At 44.5% G+C, this 17,320-nt stretch overlaps 1 protein-coding gene across 1 annotated transcript in view; it reads left to right on the top strand.

The window, feature by feature from the left end:
* LOC138283729 (embryonic protein UVS.2-like) overlaps positions 1-17,320 on the top strand; it is a 47,339-nt gene that overhangs the window by 21,511 nt on the left and 8,508 nt on the right. Inside the window, exons 6-9 of the mRNA XM_069221774.1 lie at positions 4,248-4,423; positions 6,957-7,038; positions 9,153-9,280; positions 14,558-14,673. Coding sequence (XP_069077875.1) covers positions 4,248-4,423; positions 6,957-7,038; positions 9,153-9,280; positions 14,558-14,673 — 502 coding nt within the window. The remainder of the gene's footprint in view (positions 1-4,247; positions 4,424-6,956; positions 7,039-9,152; positions 9,281-14,557; positions 14,674-17,320) is intronic.

The raw sequence follows: 17,320 nt of genomic DNA, 5'->3' as shown, positions 1-17,320 counted from the left end.
CTGAGATGACTGGATCCTGAATGCTTTGTTCATTCGCTAGAGGGTCTGATAACTGGATCCTGTGTGCTTTGTTCATTCCCTAGTGGTAGGATGGCTGAATCATGTGTGCTTTGTTCATTCCCTAGTGTTGTGATGGCTAAATCCTGTATGATTTGTTAATTCCCTTTAGAATATGATGTCTGGATCCTGTATGCTTTGATCATTCCTTAAGGGTTTTGATGACTGGATCCTGTATGCTTTCTTCATTCCCTAGAGGTTCTCAAGGCTGAATTATGTATGCTCCCTCACTCCTAGAGGTACTGATGGCTGGACCCCGTATGCCTTGTTTATTCTATTGAGTTGTGATGGCTGGATCATGTATGCTTTGTTCATTCCCTAGAGGTTCTGATGACTGGATCTTGTATACTTTGTTCATTCCTCAGTGTTGTGATGGCTCAATCCTGTATACATTGTTAATTTCCTAGAGGTTTGGATGACTGGATTCTGTATGATTTGTTTATTCCCTAGATATTCTGATGGCTGGATTCTGCATGTTTTTGAACTCTCTAGAGGTTCTGATGGCTGGATCCTGTGTGATCTGTTCATTCACTAGAGATCGTGAAGTCTGGATCCTGTATGCCTCATTCATTCCCTAGTGTTCTGATGGCTGGATCCTGTATGCCTTCTTCATTCCTAGAGGTTCTGATGGCTGGATCCGGTATGCTTTGTTCATTCCCTTGTATTGTGATGGCTGAATCCTGTATGATTTGATCATTCCCTACAGTTGTGATGGCTGGATCTTCTATGCTTTGTTCACTCCCTAGAGGTTCTGATGGCTGAATCCTGTATGCTTTGTTCATTCACTAGTGTTCTGATGGCTGGATCCTGTATGCCTTGGTCAATACCTATTATTGTGATGGCTGGGTCCTGTATGCTTTGTTTATTTTCTTGTGTTGTGATGGTTGGTCTTGTATGGTTTGTTCATCTCCTAGAGGCTCTAGTGACTGGATTCTGTAAGCTTTGTTCATTACCTAGAGGTTCTCATGGCTGGATTCGGTATGCTCCATTTATTCCCTAGTGTTGTGATGGCTGGATCCTGTATACATTGTTCATTCCCTAGAGGTTCTCATGGCTGGATCCTGTATGCTTTGTTCATTTCCTAGTGTTTTCATGGTGGGAACCTGTGCACCTTGTTAATTCCCTATTTTCTGATGGCTGGGTCCTGTTTGCTTTGTTCATTCCCTTGTGTCCTAATGGCTGGATTCTGTATGCTTTGTTCATTCCCTAGCGTTGTGCTAGCTTGTGTTCTTTCCCTAGAGGTTCTGATGGCTACGTCGTGTATAATTTGTTCTTTCTCAAGCGATTCTGATGACTGGCTTCTGTATGCTATGTTAAATCCCTAGATGTTCTGATCCTGGCTCCTGTATGTGTTGTTCATTTCCTAGAGGTTCTAATGACTGGATTCTGAATCCTTTGTTCATTTGTTAGTGTTGTAATGGCTGGATCTTGTATGTTTTGTTCATTCCCCAAAGGTTCTAATGGCTGGATCCTCTTTTGCTTTGTGCATTCCCAAGAGGTTCTGATGGATGGATCCTGCATACTTTGTTCATTCCCTTGTATGGTAATGGCTAGATCCTGTATGATTTGTTCATTTCCTAAAGTTGTAATGGCTGGATCTTCTATGCTTTGTTCACTCCCTAGAGGTTCTGATGGCTGAATCCTGCATGCTTTGTTAATTCACTAGTGTTCTGATGGCTGGATCCTGTATGCCTTGTTCATTCCCTAGAGTTGTGATGGCTGGGTCCTGTATTCTTTGTTTATTTTCTTGTGTTGTGATGGTTGGTCCTGTATGCTTTGTTCATCTCCTAGATGCTCTAATGGCTGGATACTGTAAGCTTTGTTCATCACCTAGAAGTTCTCATGGCTGGATTCTGTATGCTCCATTCATTCCCTAGTGTTGTGATGGCTGGATCCTTTATACATTGTTAATTCCCTAGAGGTTCTCATGGCTGGATTCTGTATGCTTTGTTTATTTCCTACTGTTTTCATGACTGGATCCCATCCACCTTGTTAATTCCCTAGTTTCTGATGACTGGGTCCTGTTTGCTTTGTTTATTCCCGTGTGTCCTGATGGCTGGATCCTGAATGCTTTGTTCATTCCCTAGTGTTGTTATAGTTGGTGTTCTTTCCCTAGAGGTTCTGATGGCTACGTCCTGTATGATTTGTTCTTTCTCAAGAGATTCTGATGACTGGCTCTTGTAGGCTATGTTAAATCCCTAGAGGTTCTGATGGCTGGCTCCTGTATGCTTTGTTCATTCCTTAGTGTTCTGATGGCTTGATCCTATAAGCTTTGTTTATTCCCTAGTATTATGATGGCTGGATCCTGTAAACTTTGTTCATTTCCCAGTGTTATGATGGCTGGATCCTGTACACTTTGTCATTCCCTAGTGTTCTGATGGCTGGGTCATATATGCTTTGTTCATTCCCTAGTGTTCTGATGGTGTGGTCCTGTATGCTTTGTTCATTCCCTAGCGATTCTGATTTCTGGATACTGTATGCTTTGTTCAATCCCTACAGGTTCTGATGGCTGAATCCTGTATGCTGTGTTCATTCCCTAATGTTTTGATGGCTGGATCCTGTATGCTTTATTCATTCCCTCAAGTTGTGATGAACGGGTCCTGTATGCTTTGTTCATTCCCTTGTGTTGTGATGGCTGCATCCTGTATGGGTTGTTCATTCCCTAGAGGCTCTAATGGCTGGATCCTCTATGCTTTGTTCATTTTCTATAAGGTCTGATGGCTGGATTCTGTATGTTTTGTTCATTACCAAGTGTTGTGATGGCTGGATTCTGTATGGTTTGTTAGTTCCCTAGAGGTTCTGATGGATGCATCCTGCATGCCTTGTTCATTCCCAAGAGGTTCTGATGGCTGGATCCTGTATGCTTTGTTCATTCCCTAGAGGTTCTGATGCTGGATCCTGTATGTTTTTGTTCATTCCTTAGTGTTTTGATGGCTGGATCCTCTGTGCTTTGTTCATTCCCTAGAGGTTGTGATGGCTAGATCCTGTATGCTTTGTTTTTTCCCTAGTGTTCTGATGGCTGGATCCTCTATGCTTTGTTCATTCCCTGGTGTTCTGATGGCTGGACCCTGTATGCTTTGTTTATTCCCTAGTGTTCTGATGGCTGGATCCTCTATGCTTTGTTTATTCCCTAGTGTTCTGATGGCTGGATCCTCTATGCTTTGTGCATTCCCTAGTGTTCTGATGGCTTGATTCTCTATGCTTTGTTCATTCCCTACAGGTTCCGATGGCTGTGTCCTGAATGCTTTGTTCATTCCCTAGTGTTGTGATGGTATAGAGAACATCTAAAACACAGAAGGTCTAAGCTGCTCATGAGACCTAAATACAACCTCAGGCAATATCCTAGCATGCTTGAGGTACATGAGTGCAGATTGAGTCCACGCTATTGTGATCCTGTGTTATGCTGCTCTCTGCTCTAGCCAGGCATAGGTCTTCACTCTTTTATTGTGGTGGTGTTTATATTTCTCCTGTTCAGTGGAGCAAAGGTGCCAGATAAAGTGCTACAGCGTATCAGCCTGGCGTTGATAGGGATGATGTTTGACCAGATCTCTCTAGGCAATGCACATCACAGCACAGAGGCAGGAGGGGGTCTCAAGTCATTTTCCTGGGTTTGGTTCTAGCAGGAAAGAGATGGTCTGTATATTCCTAGTTCCACCTATAGAGCCATGATAGTGTAATTGTAAAATTCCAGTGGGAGAAACACTTACACAAAGGATAAAGACATCCTAAAGGGACCAATCATTTTAGGATGCCACTCACAATGCATATGCTTTCTCAGCTACACATCACACGTGTAACATGCCAAAAACAACCAGAACACTGGCTTTGTTGGAGTATGAACCCTAGTTATGGAGGTACAGATTTACCTATGGCCACCTGGTAGATCTACCCCACCAGGCAGACAATACTCATAGATGAGGAGTCCACTTGGACAAAACTATCATAAAGTAGTCAAGAAATGAATCAAACTGGTGCAGGGTGACACAGCTTTCCTGTGCATGCAAGGGCTTTTATTACAACCTAGACTGCACATTGTCACTGTGCAAGAATCTCTCCTCCCTTGCAGATAGCCACAGTTGGTGAGGAGGTGCAGAGGCCGATGCCTTGTACGGGGCAATCTTGTAATATTCTTTTGCTGAAGGTGCCAATACAGTGATTTATGTATCTTCCTGGTCCATCTTCTCCTCCAGGTGCTGGTCATTCATCGGGAAGACAGGGGGAGTTCAGCAGGTATCTCTCTCCCCGGGATGTATGTCAAAAGGAACCATACAGCATGAGCTGAACCATGCCCTGGGCTTCTACCACGAGCAGAGCCGCAGCGACCGTGACAATTACGTGAACATCATGACAGAGAACATCTTGCCCGGTCAGTGATACTTCCTGGGCTACCATTACTACTGAGTGGGCAAACTGCGTACAACGCAGATTTCTGATGGACTCAACTTGGCACTGACTTATGCACCTGATTGGTTCAGCAGAGTTTTGATCACAGATACCCACCAACACACTATTTCTATCAGTCTGACCCTTGGTTACGGTGATCAATATTTATTACTGTCACAAGAAGTCTGGTGTCTTTTTTATAAAGGTTATCACTACAAATGGCATTAACTGCAGCAATGCTTCCTTTGAAACAGTTTGTTCTTTGCCTACTTAAAAATGCCAGCCAGAGACACCGGGTCCAGATTTACAGAGAAGTCACGCAGCGCAGCGGGTTAAGACACTGCACTGCATTTTGTGAATGCAGTACTAAGATGTGGTGCTATTCTGCTCTCTCCTAGAGCTGGTGGCAGACTTTAGGCAGACATGTGCCAACGCAGAGACCCTTGCGCCATAGTGCTAGAGTGTCTGCACTGACTGAAGCATAGTGTTTGTGCTGAAAAGGGTCTCTTTTAATACAAGAAGTATGCTTTCAGACTTTTCCCACTTTGTATTTGTGCTGTACAATACAGTGCACAAGTGGGAAGTAGGAAAGCAAGGAGAAATTAAAACATTTAGGGGGTGATTCCAACCTTGGCCGCCCGCCAGGCGGGAACCGCCAAGCAGCCGCCATGCGGCCGCAATAACGCGGCCCCCATTCCAACATTCCCGCTGGGCCGGCGGGAATGAGGCCGCAACACAGGAGCCGGCTCCTAATGGAGCCGGCGGTGTTGCGGCCATGCGACGGGTGCAGTTGCACCCGTCGCGCTTTTCACTGTCTGCCATGCAGACAGTGAAAAGCAGGCCGGGGCCCTGTTAGGGGGCTCAGGACACCCCTTACCGCCAGCCTCTTCCTGGCAGTGTAAACCGCCAGAAACAGGCTGGCGGTAAGGGGGTCATAATCCCCACGGCAGCGCTGCTCGCAGCGCTGCCCTGGCGGATTATCACCGCCGGGGGAAAATCGGCAGGAAAACGCAGGACCCGGCGGTGCGACCGCGGCGTCAGAATAGTGAATGAAGCACCGCCAGCCTGTTGGCGGTGCTTCCGTCATTCTTGCCCTGGCGGTCCAAGACCGCCAGGGTCAGAATGACCCCCTTAATCTACTTACACTTCTCTCGTGGAGGCTCAGGATTTTGGCCCACATCCCCGTCTCCCATTGTTTGTAGTTAGGGATTTATGCCAAACCAATGGGTAGTTGCATAGGAACAACGATCCACCACCATGGAACGTCACCTTGCCTCAAAGTAATGAAAAGCAGAACAAAGCGCAACTTTTAGTTACTTTGGCTTGCAATCCAATGCAAATTGCATTTTGTGTTGGATTGAAAATCCAACCGGAACACTCTGAAACAGGTTGTCTTAGAAAAGTAACAAAAACCTGACTAAAAGCATGTGTTGTTTATTAGGACCAGGCCAGATGAGATGTACAGCACCTTGAGTACCACTCTTTCTCACTTCACGATCTCACATGCAAATAATGGTGTTTCTTTCTATAGTTTTTTCATCCTCTGATTTCATGGAATCTCAAAAAGTCTCTTCTGTATCCCCAAAACTCTGCATAAAAACTCTCCTCTCCTTTTCATTCAAATGACTATTTCCTTATTTTTCATACTCTGCATGCCCCCTGTCTCTGACCATATCCTACGTTAAGTCACAGGCATGTTTACCTTAATCTTTATTTTTGTATTACTGCTAATGTCCTAATTTTATTCAAACTTTTCATATAAATCACCTTTGTAAATCATTCTCACAAACTAACATGACCTAACCTCCTCTTTCATGTATTAATTCCACAAACCATCTACACCACTTCCCAAATGATCATCCTTTACTCCTATAAATTGAGATTGAGACTATTTCCAATAACCAACAACCAATAAATCATGGGTGCCCAACGCAATGTGCTTCCAGGCATAAATTGCTTCAGTGCCTTGTCATGGGTAGCTAGCGCTATGTAAATGCAATTACACTGCAATCTAAGGAGAAGGGTGTGCCCTGGAGTTTATCCAGGGGGTTGGATCACTTTATGAGGCAAAAAGGGTTTCATAAGGGAAAAAACATGATGATTTTCTCTTCAAACAGACAACAGTGAGTTAGAAATAAACGTGGCCGAAACCCCCGTGCATCCCTCCCCAATGCATGTAGGCACTAGTATTTATTAGTGTGAAACTTACTCAGGAGAAAGGTGGTGCTCTTCATCAAATAGGATTTACATTTAGAAATTCACAACTTCATTTATCTTACTGAAGCGAATAAGTGATTTACCTCAAATCACATGTTTTTCCATCTTGTACCAAGTGCCAGATTTAAACTCATTCCCCCATGTTCGAAATTCGACAGCTTAGCCAGTATACACTTCTAACCCCTGATTTGGTGAAGGCAGCACTGACCCCCAGTGAGCTGTGATCTTCCCTTTATTAAAATGTGCCGTACCAGACTCAGTCCTCGCTAACTCATCTTTTTGTCTGCTAATCCTAACAGACAGCATCAGCAACTTTAACAAAGAGAACACCAACAACCTTGGCCTGGAGTACGACTTTTCCTCCGTGATGCATTATGGAATGTAAGTCTTCGATGCTCAGCTAAAAAAAAGATTTCGGTTAAAAACTCTCATGAAAGGCTTTTACATATAAATACTGACCCTGATTTAGAGTTTGGTGGACAGGGTGCTTAGTAGCAAGCACAGCTGATTACCCTGTCCACCAAATCCTAGGACCACCCCCTTCATTTAGAGATGGGCAGACCCTATTTATTCCTCAATGGAGCCCCTATCGGCCCTGTTGATAGAATACTTCCTCCAACAGCCCGCTGGAGTATCGCCCATCTGAGGAATGGTATTAGAATGCCTGCCCTATTTAGGGTGGATGTTGTAATATCTTTTGTTTTCCTGTCCATCACTGCCAAGAAAAACCTTGCATTGAGGGAAAGATAAAAACCAATCCCCCTCAACTCTTGGTGAAAACCTTTATTAACTGAAAGGAACCACAGTGATGGTGGATTCCTTTTTATGTGCAGGAATGACTGCTGGGCTGGCTGTCATGTCTAAACTTGGCAGACGCAGTACCGTTGGGATGGCATTGGTAATGTCCTCCGCTATCCCCAAAATAACCTGTCCATCAAACCTTAAATCACACCCAATGATTCTGATGATATACTGAATTTATCTCTTTAATAAGCGCTGAGATTGCTGGACCTGGGAAGTACAGGGTGGTGTTTAAATCACTTTTAATAGTGGGATGTTTATAGGGAGCAGATCATTGCGCATACTGGAAGTTCTATGTGTGAGGAACAGCACCAGAGTGGTGGCTGGGTCTGTTAGGAAGGAAGAGGGGAAACAGGAGTATGGCTGAGTTGTAGTACATGAGCCCCAAAATGTGGACTGGTCATAGGTGATAAATGTGAGAAAGGGTAATAGATTCATGTCTGTGTCAGTGCGCATGTAAGCACACAGTGCAATGTCCATGGATGAGAAAGACTAATACAATCTTGGCCGTGTTGGTGAACATGATGAGCTAGGATCGACATTCTCTATGTGAAGTGAGGCTACGGAACGGTGGCTGGTTTGTGTACATGGACACCAAAGTGTAGATGTGCTGTAGATGATGGAGGTAGGAAAGTGAAGTTGAGTCATGGCTTTGTCAGTGAACATGTTCCCATAGAGTGGAATATCCATGGCTAAAGAAGACCAGGTAAATGCTGTCTGAATCGGTGACCAACCTCGGTTTAGAGTGGAAGTGCCACTGCTGATGAATCGTATGAAAATGATGCCTCAGTGCCGGCTCAAACCTCTGTCAAAAGAAGAAATGTCATGAACATCAACAAGAGGAATTTTTTAAATCAGTGCTTTTTGGAACCTGAGATGATGAGTGAATGTGAGGGCGCAAAGGTGGGCATGTGCTGCCCTCGAAGGGTTAGATGCTCATGAAAAGGAGAGGGGTGAAGTTTTAGACTGAGCTTGGCAGGATCTGCAGGAGGCTTGTTCAGGAAAAACTTTGAGTCTGAATTTTGGCATTCAACGTTTTGAGCAAACACCAAGGGGCATATTTAAGAAAAGTGGGGCTGCACCCCTTAACGCCCCCCTAACGCCACCATGTGTGCACCGTATTTAAAATATGGCGCACCATGGCAGTAGTTAGGGGACTAGCATCAACATTTATTACGCTAGTCCCACGTTTTGCAGGATAAGCGTAAAAAATGTTGACGCTAATCCTGCAAAGCACCCAGAGGCCCATTGTAACCAATGGAAGTCTCCTTTTAACACCTGCTCTGAGCAGGAGTTAAAAGTGCTGAAAAAAATTACGCAAGGAAATCTCTTAGCTTTCCTTGCACCATTGTTTTGGCCCTCCTTATGGGGGAACGCCCCCTTTGCATACATTATGACTGGTGCAGGCAGATTGTAGCGCAAAGGGGTATAAAGTGGCGCAATGCATGCATTGCGCCACTTTGTAAATATGGTGCAGCATTTTTGGCCTTCTAACACCACATTGGCATAAAAAAATGATACTAATGTGGTGTTGGGATGGCGCTAGGGGCTCTTGAACATGCCCCCAAATATTTGACCCTCACCTGTTTCCTCTGTAGACTCACCTGGACTTGTTGTAGAGTTTTATAAGTGAATAATGTATTATAAAGGCAGACACATGGTGGGATTTACCTGTGGGGTCTTTCTTTCACTAGGTATGCTTTCAGTAACAAATTTGCACAGCCGAGCATCATCCCAAAGCCAAACCCCAACATACCCATCGGACAGAGAAATGGGCTTAGCAACCTGGATGTTTCCAAAATCAACACCCTGTACCAGTGCGGTAAGGAGAGCATGTGTGCAGATATATTGTAAAATTCCACAGCAGTCCCAGCCTTTTTCCCATTAGGTGGTAATATTATCTTTGTAATTATTCCAGCTCAGTTTCCACTGCTATCATCCATCAGGGGACAGTTTTATTTTTTTAGTTCATTTGCAGAGCACACACTTTTCATTTTTAGGTGCCAAGGTCCCTAAATAAATAATAAAAAAATACCATGTACATGTAAGTGCTGCAAAAAGACAACCATAGTGGAATGTTTTAAGACAGTAACAGCAAAATCTGTGGCCCAACTAGTGGGAATATGCGGTTTCCTGTCCACTGAATTTTAGTAGGTTTTTTGTGGAGAAGATATAGGCCATATGGCCCTAAGATACAGGAGGGAAAATTTGCAGTGATTTCACCCCACAGACCGACTGGTGCTGTTTCCTTGATGCACTTAAAAACAAGGGATGCGTTGTTGAAGATAAAGACATTTTGGACAGCTAGCCAAGGAAGCCAAGCCTGCTGATATGTCACAATATATCCTGAGTTTTCAAACAAATCGTGCCACTATGTCTTGCCTATGTTGCATCTTAGCAAAATGATTTTTGGAAGCCCACGCATAAAGGAACAAGTATAATCTAGATTTGAATTACCCAGCAAACCAGAAATGGTATTTGTGGTATTTTTTTGGGATACAGGGCAATGTCATTTTCAGTTGTCTTATGCTAAATACACCTGAACACATTACAGAGCGGATGTGAGCCTCCAAGTTCAGTTCTGCATCCCAGATGACCCCCCTTTTTTATCTTTCTTACTGAAGGTTTATGGGCGCTCACATTATGCTGAGGGATGAGCGAGATTAGTTGGGATTTTGTTCCATTTAACTTGAGCCCACTTTTATTCATCAGCATGGCCAAATTATTTATGTCTTGTGTAAGGGCAAAGAAACTTTCCTTCATTCCTCACACTTGCAGATAGGTCTGTAAGTCATCAGCAGGTAAACAATATTTCAGGTCTCTGGTCCTAACAGTAGAAAATAGTGGCTTGGAAGCCAAGAGAGGGAGCAAGAAAGAAAGATAAAAGGGCAAACCCTGGGGGACCCCACATTCAACCTTCCCCGCAGATGACTTGAAGGACCCAAGCCTGATACTTTGTGATTGTCCTGTCAGGCAATTATACAAACCATTCTAGAACTGCGTCCGACACAGAGGCTGACGTTCTGAGCTGCAAAGCAGTGGATCATAGTCTAATGTGTGGAATGTGGCTGATAGATCTAACGGTATCAACCAAGATAAAGCTGTTCCACCATCTTCAGCTAAGGTAGGAAACTAGGTCTGTCTTATTGCCCTGCTGAGACCTAAAACCTGCTCTGTGTTCTTCCTGCTGATAGGATGAAATCTCCGCATTTATCTCCTGATAAGATCTTAGCATTTGTTCCTGGGCTGAACTCCGTCCTTTGTCTTCTACTGATGCAATCCTAGTATTTTTCATCTGATCATATCTCAGCACTTGTCCCCGATGGGATCCCACCATTTCTTCCCAGAGTGGATCCCAGCATGCATCACATGACTTGATGCCAGCATTTATCTCCTTATGCGAGCCCAGCGTTTAATCTCTAATAGGATCCCAATATTTAGCCCTTGATTGGCTCTTAGAATTTATCCTCTGATTGGATCCTGGCATTAATCCCCTGATTGGATTCCAACCGTTATCCCCTGATTAGATCCCAGCATGTTTGCCCTAATTGGTTTACAACATGTATCCCCTGATTGGATTCCAGCAAGTTAGCCCTGGTGAGATGTCGGTATTTAGTCCATGATGGTATCCTACTATTTATTCCCTTATGAGATCCCAGCATTAAACTCCCATCACAGATTTAGTGGATCTGGGACTTTGCTTCTAATTGGATCCCAGCATTCATATGAAAACATATATTTCTGGCTATGGTTTCAGCATTAGTCTACTGACAGTATCATAACTGATCTCCTGATAAGATTCCAGAATATATTTCCTAATAGGATCCCAGCACTGATGCCTTAATTTGACTGAACTGACCCTGATGGAATCCCAGCATTTGTGTATTTGTAGCATCCTAGCTTCAACCACTGATGAGATCCCATCACTTACCTTTCATTTGATGCTAACATTCATCTATTGATTGTATTTTTGCATTCGTCCCCTGGCTGGAAAATCAACATTCTTCCTCTCATGAGATCCTGGAATTCATATCATGTAGAGACCCCAGTATTCTTTCACTGTTGGCATCCCAGCATGTATCCACTGGTGGGATCCTATTATTTAATTCCTGATGAAATTCCATCATTTATGCTGTGAGTGGATCCCAGCATTCATCACTTGATGAGATACAAGCACAATTGACTTCTTTATGGATACATATTCCTTTTATATTGAAGTGTCTGATGGTTTTAATGTTAGAGTTCTGCTACACCCCGTTTGTTCCCTTTCTGGTGTTTGACCCTTGCGTTCCTAGAGATTAAGATGTCCCTGTCTGAAACAGCAGCTTTCTTTTGCTGCCTTTGGCCCTGGCCTGCAGTGAAAGCTGCCGTTTGAGGCCTCTTGTGCACCGTCCTGCCCCGTGTGCACGAAAGCTGCTGTCTCAGGCCTCTTGTGCACTCTAAAGTCTCAGGTGGGCATAATAGACTTTGGGCCCTATGTACGAACACTTTTTCCCATAGACACATAATGGGTAAAAACCTTTGTTACATCTGGCCCTTTATTCCCAGGCAGCTTTTCGAGGAGACACACACACACACACAATTACTTAAATATAAAGTTGTTGCGTGTTTTCATAGTACCGCCGAAATCTCTTTTTTTTCTGGACAGGATTGTGGACAAACAGAGGCCTACGAGGTCTGTGCATGAATATCAGGGGCCGCCTGCCTGAATGAAGGGGTCTTTATGTCAGAAGGGGCTCTAAGGACAGATGGAGATTGACTCAGATTTTGGTTTGAAAACTATTGCGGTTTGTCACAGGAATCAAACAGCTCTCTTTGCAGTTGGGCATTTAAAATGAATACACAAGTAGGTTGGGGAGAGGATGCCTCGTGGTAGCGAGGAATATGGGCCAACTCAGCCGTTCATCCTTCAAGTGTTTTCACAGTGAATGCCATCAGACTGGGCATAGCTACTGTTCTTTGCGGTGCTCAGAAGAAGTGAAATGTGCAAAATGAAAAGCTGTTCGTCTTATTAACATAATTATTTACATGACAGGCAGAAGGTCGCACGAGGTTGTGTTTGCTTCCCCGTCATCGCTCATCTCTCTTCATGGCCTTGTGCGGGCGCGTGCACTGCTGGTAAAGTGCAGTGTTCTTCTGAGTGCTCTTGAAGCGAAGCCATTGGTGTTTATATGTATTTGCTTTTACAACCAGAAGTTTTTTTCCAAAGACCCTTCCAATCGCCATTAGTTACATTGTACTCGGCTCTTTATTATCACATTTAAGGAAAGTGGAAAAAAGTTCAGAAAGGATCTGCATTTTAGAAAGTTCCAAGGAGGGCTTGCGAAGGATGTATGAAAGTGCAGGTACCCTATCCTAGAGTACTCTCCAATTCAAAGTATTGCACCCTCCCGTCTAACCTAAGACAGATCCAGGACCTACTCACCTTCAGAAGACACCTCGAGACGTGGCTCTTCGATCAGTAGCAGCACCCCCTCCACCTCCCCAGCGCCTTGAAACCCTAACGGGTAAGTAGTGCGCTTTATAAATTGATTGATTGATTGCACCTTTGTTCAAAAGTACAGTTACTCTCTCTGAAGGTAAAGAGGAGCAGGTACTCCGTACTGAGGACAGTCCTGTTTAAAAACCCTGGTTGCAACAACTGCCGGAAGCAATCAGAGAACCTCGCGCTCCCCCAGGCCTTTTGCTTGCACGCGGACAGACCTGCTCTTCAAAGGCTCCACATACCTGGCTGAATCCACACCGACCTTATTCTTCAGCATGGCTTTAAGCTCTCAAAAAAGAATGCATAGTGCACGATGATAGTTAATTATGAAACACAACATCACCACCTAATTAAAGACAATTTCATATTTAATATGAGGCACCTTACATTATTGCTACTAAGTATATTTCAAGTGGCAAGTAAATTGCAACAACCCACTGTTCCCTAAATTCTTCAGCCCACACAACACCGTTCCATTTTTCTTTCCATCTCTTTTTAGGAAATTTACCTCTTTGCGGAGCACTTTGCCCAGTCCCAATCCAGTCTAACGTCAGCACCTCGCTAGTGGTGTGAAGCGCTATATTAATTGCAATGTAATATATCTGGTAATTACAATTCCTCGCGGAATGACCTGATGCAGTGCCGATGTGCATGTCCTGAAGCCGCGGCATAGCCCGCCTCCTCTGTTTTTACGCCCACACTGCAAGCTCCACCCTCTGTGCGCGCATCACCAGCCACCGCCCACCCACCTCCTTCAACATAACCGGCGCTGGCACCCCTTCTCTCACACACACTGTGCCCGCCATCTTTCTTTCCCTCGCCTTTTCAAGATTTCCGTCCCTCAAACCTCCACTCTCCTCCTCTTCTTGGGGTGTCTTCTGCGTACACAGGCAAACCCTCTTATGTGTCTGTGGCCTGCTCTCCCCTTCTTTCTCTCTTTCTCACACATTCTTTCTTCTGCTCTGTCTGGAGTTCATTCACCACTTTGTGCACACACTGCCTTTCCCTCTCTATCTTCTTTTCTATCTATTCTGTGCAGCTTTCACCCCTATCTATTCACGATGCCACATAATTCCAGTACACAAATACACTGCATACCACTCAATTACACCCGACCCAATTCCACAACTAACAATTCCGATTCAGCTCACATAACTCCACTCCGCACCACATACATCCACTACACTCCACTCCACTCCAAAAAACACATGGGTAAAAGACATTGTCATTTACAACGCCAATAGCTCAAACTCTCACAAATGGGAGCCATATTGCATTGTAATGGATTGTCAGCTATGTCTCAGAAAATCTATCCTAGCTCTGCTGCAATTTTATCAGCTCCAGCTCAGATTCTGTTGAAGCTCAATGTGCCCTGTGTAGTTTTGTGTGTACTTCCATATCACTGCTGAGACTTGCACTGGCACAGAGATCATTCTTTAGCTTAAGGGGCTACTTCTTGGTGGGGGTATAAGATGCCCGCTTAAGTACTAGTGAACCTAACTGAGAAATTCTAGGTAGGAGTCACTGAAGGGAGGAAGCTCTACCTGTCATGGTCATTGTGCAGTTTAAAGAAATTAATTTTTGAATAATTTTCATTTTCATATTTGGTTTCAGATTTGTGCAGCACTCTTCTGCCTGACCCGACCGGCACTGTGAAGTCGTCCAATAACCCCTCCTCGTACCCAAACAACATCAACTGTGTCTACCTGATCCGAGTGCCTTCTGATAAGGTACGGCCTTCAGAGACAGGCTGATGAAGCCAGAAACGCTTTCCTCCCGCCAGAGCCCTGAGCTGCTAGGGGGAGGGAATTAGAGTAGTGCACTGGGTTAGGACCTACATGATTGGTGGCAGAGGTAGCTGCTGAGGTAGGTCACTGTGGGTGGAGTGGTCCATCAGCATGGAGGAGAAGGATCTGTCCTTGGAATATTCTCTTCAATGACGTCAGCACCATCACTGCAGAGCTTCGGAAATGGACCAATCAGAAGGTGTTATTGAAATGTGCAGTAGTGTTGCCACCGCAGAAAAGGCTGAATATAGCTTAAAGAGTGGGTCTCCAAGGGGCAACTGAGTTAGACTGTAAGTTCACATGGTTCTTCAAAGAAAGTCTACATGGGGGTCGCATGTGAGAGAAAATGCCAGTGGAGTTCCCTAAAGCAGTGGTTCCCAACCTGTGGTCCGGGAACCCCTGGGGGTACGCAAAGCCTCCTTAGGGGGTCCGCGACTGCTTAGAAAATTAAATTATATTAACAGATTAGGTCCCCAGCTTGCAGTATAGACTCAGTAGGGGGTCCCCGGATTCCAATAATGATTCCGTGGGGGTCCCTGGGTTCCAGTAATGATAAGGGGGTGGGGGGTCCACAGATGTCAAAGGGTTGGGAAATGCTGCCCTAAAGGAAATGGGCATGTAACGGTTAAACTATTAATATTCAGTGTTGCAGAACAGAATACTGGGGTGCGCATCGATAGGTATTACCCCCTGGTTGTATGGTGCAAGAATACTGAATTTTAAATATGGTGTCACAAAAATCATAGGCAAAGTATCAGCTACCAAAATATGGTTAAACTCAATGTATAGAGGTATAGACTTTCTATACTTGATTTCACATTCATGCATCTTGACTAAGTATATATATATATATATATATTTATATATATATAGATAGATATGCTGAATTCAGCACAAATAGAAAGAGGAAAAAACTGGGAAAAATAAGTATATTTCTCCCCAATGCGTCACTCTCACGCCACCCCTGAGGTGGTGTAGGAATCTGACACATTCCCAAACTTGTGGGAAAACCCTAAGCAACACCCATGGAACGCCCCTTTCACGCAGTGTTATGCATGAAAGAGGGCCATATTTACAAGGCCATGAAAAGCCATGCAAGGTGGCTTTGTGTAGCCTTGTAAATATGGGCTGGCACACTGCGCCACCGAAGCGTAAAGAAAAATGCCTACTAAGTGAGACCCCATGTTTCTTGAAGTTTACACTAGCATAGCTCTTAGTTACTCTGTTAAATATGTGGTCTTGATGGATAGCTGCAGCACAGCACAGGCAATCAAGAAATCCATGGCTATTTTTAAAAGAAATTCACACACTGCAGCAGGGAAAGGACAGGGAAGGCCATATTTAAATGAATACTGTGTATTCCCACCTTTGTCCCTGCGCTGGTGCCTTTTTGGCTGCCTGGCCCCAACGCAGGCACCTTTGCACCATGGTGCAAGGGTATCTGCATTTTAAGGAGGATTGTTTTGTGCAGGAACAAGCATCTTCTTGCATACAACCAATCCCCTGCACAACTGTCCTCTTTCTGTGTGCTTCAGAATGCAGCAATCATAGAAGGATGAAAAAAGGAGGAGAAATGAAGATATTTCTCTTTGTTACGCCTCACCTGCGAAGGCGTAGCATTTTAGCACATTCCCATGTCTACCACTTCTGAAAGAGTGATACAAGTCCCCTTGTAACTAAGGGCCAGATGTAGCAAAATAACATTTTGCGACTTGCAAATAGCGAGTCATTGCGACTCGCTGTTTGCAAGCCCCAAAATGTTATGCAGAACGGTGTCTCAGACACCGTCTGCAAGTCGGTATGGGGTCGCAATGACCCACCTCATGAATATTCATGAGGTGGGTCGCAAATTGCGGCCCCATACCGACTATGGGCACTCGCAAACATGGAGGCCTGCTGTAGTCAGCAGACCTCCGTGTTCGTGACTGCTTTAAATAAAGCAGTTTTTTTTTTTTAAAGTGTAGCCCGTTTTCCTTAAAGGAAAACGAGCTGCACTTAAAAAGAAAACCGAAACCTTTAGTTTCGGTATTTTTTCAGGGCAGGGAGTGGTCCCTTGGACCACTCCCTGCCCTGAAAAAATGTTTTTGGGTCCAGTCACAAACTGGAAGGGGTCCCATGGGGACCCCTTCCAATTTGCGATAGGGTTACCATCCACTTGAAGTGGATGGTAACTGCAACACCATTTGCGACCGCATATGCGGTCGCAAATGGTATTGCATACCACTAGGAATCGCAAATAGGAAGGGAACACCCCTTCCTATTTGCGATTCTGAAATGCATTTTGCGAGTCGGTCCGACTCGCAGAATGCATTTCTGCATAGGAAAATGTGATTTGCAACTCGCAAACTGCAGTTTTTGCCGTTTGCGAGTTGCAATTCCTTTCCTACATCTGGCCCAAGGTCCACAAAAGTGCAACTTATCCACACGTGGTACCTGAGCTTCAGCAGAGGTTTGGTTCGAAGTGGAGGCACCAAAAAAGAAGACAGGAGTTGCCTAATTGCCAAGATTTCCAGGTCCACGCGTGATGTGCTGTTCCAGTCCAGGTTTTTTCCTTTGAATTCTGGGATTTGTAGTCCTGTTTTACAATGGA

The sequence above is a fragment of the Pleurodeles waltl genome, chromosome 3_1 (assembly GCF_031143425.1).
Source record: "Pleurodeles waltl isolate 20211129_DDA chromosome 3_1, aPleWal1.hap1.20221129, whole genome shotgun sequence".
Taxonomy (NCBI): Eukaryota; Metazoa; Chordata; class Amphibia; order Caudata; family Salamandridae; genus Pleurodeles; species Pleurodeles waltl.
The sequence above is the reverse complement of the archived record's forward strand: the minus strand, read 5'-3'. Positions and strand labels throughout refer to the sequence as shown.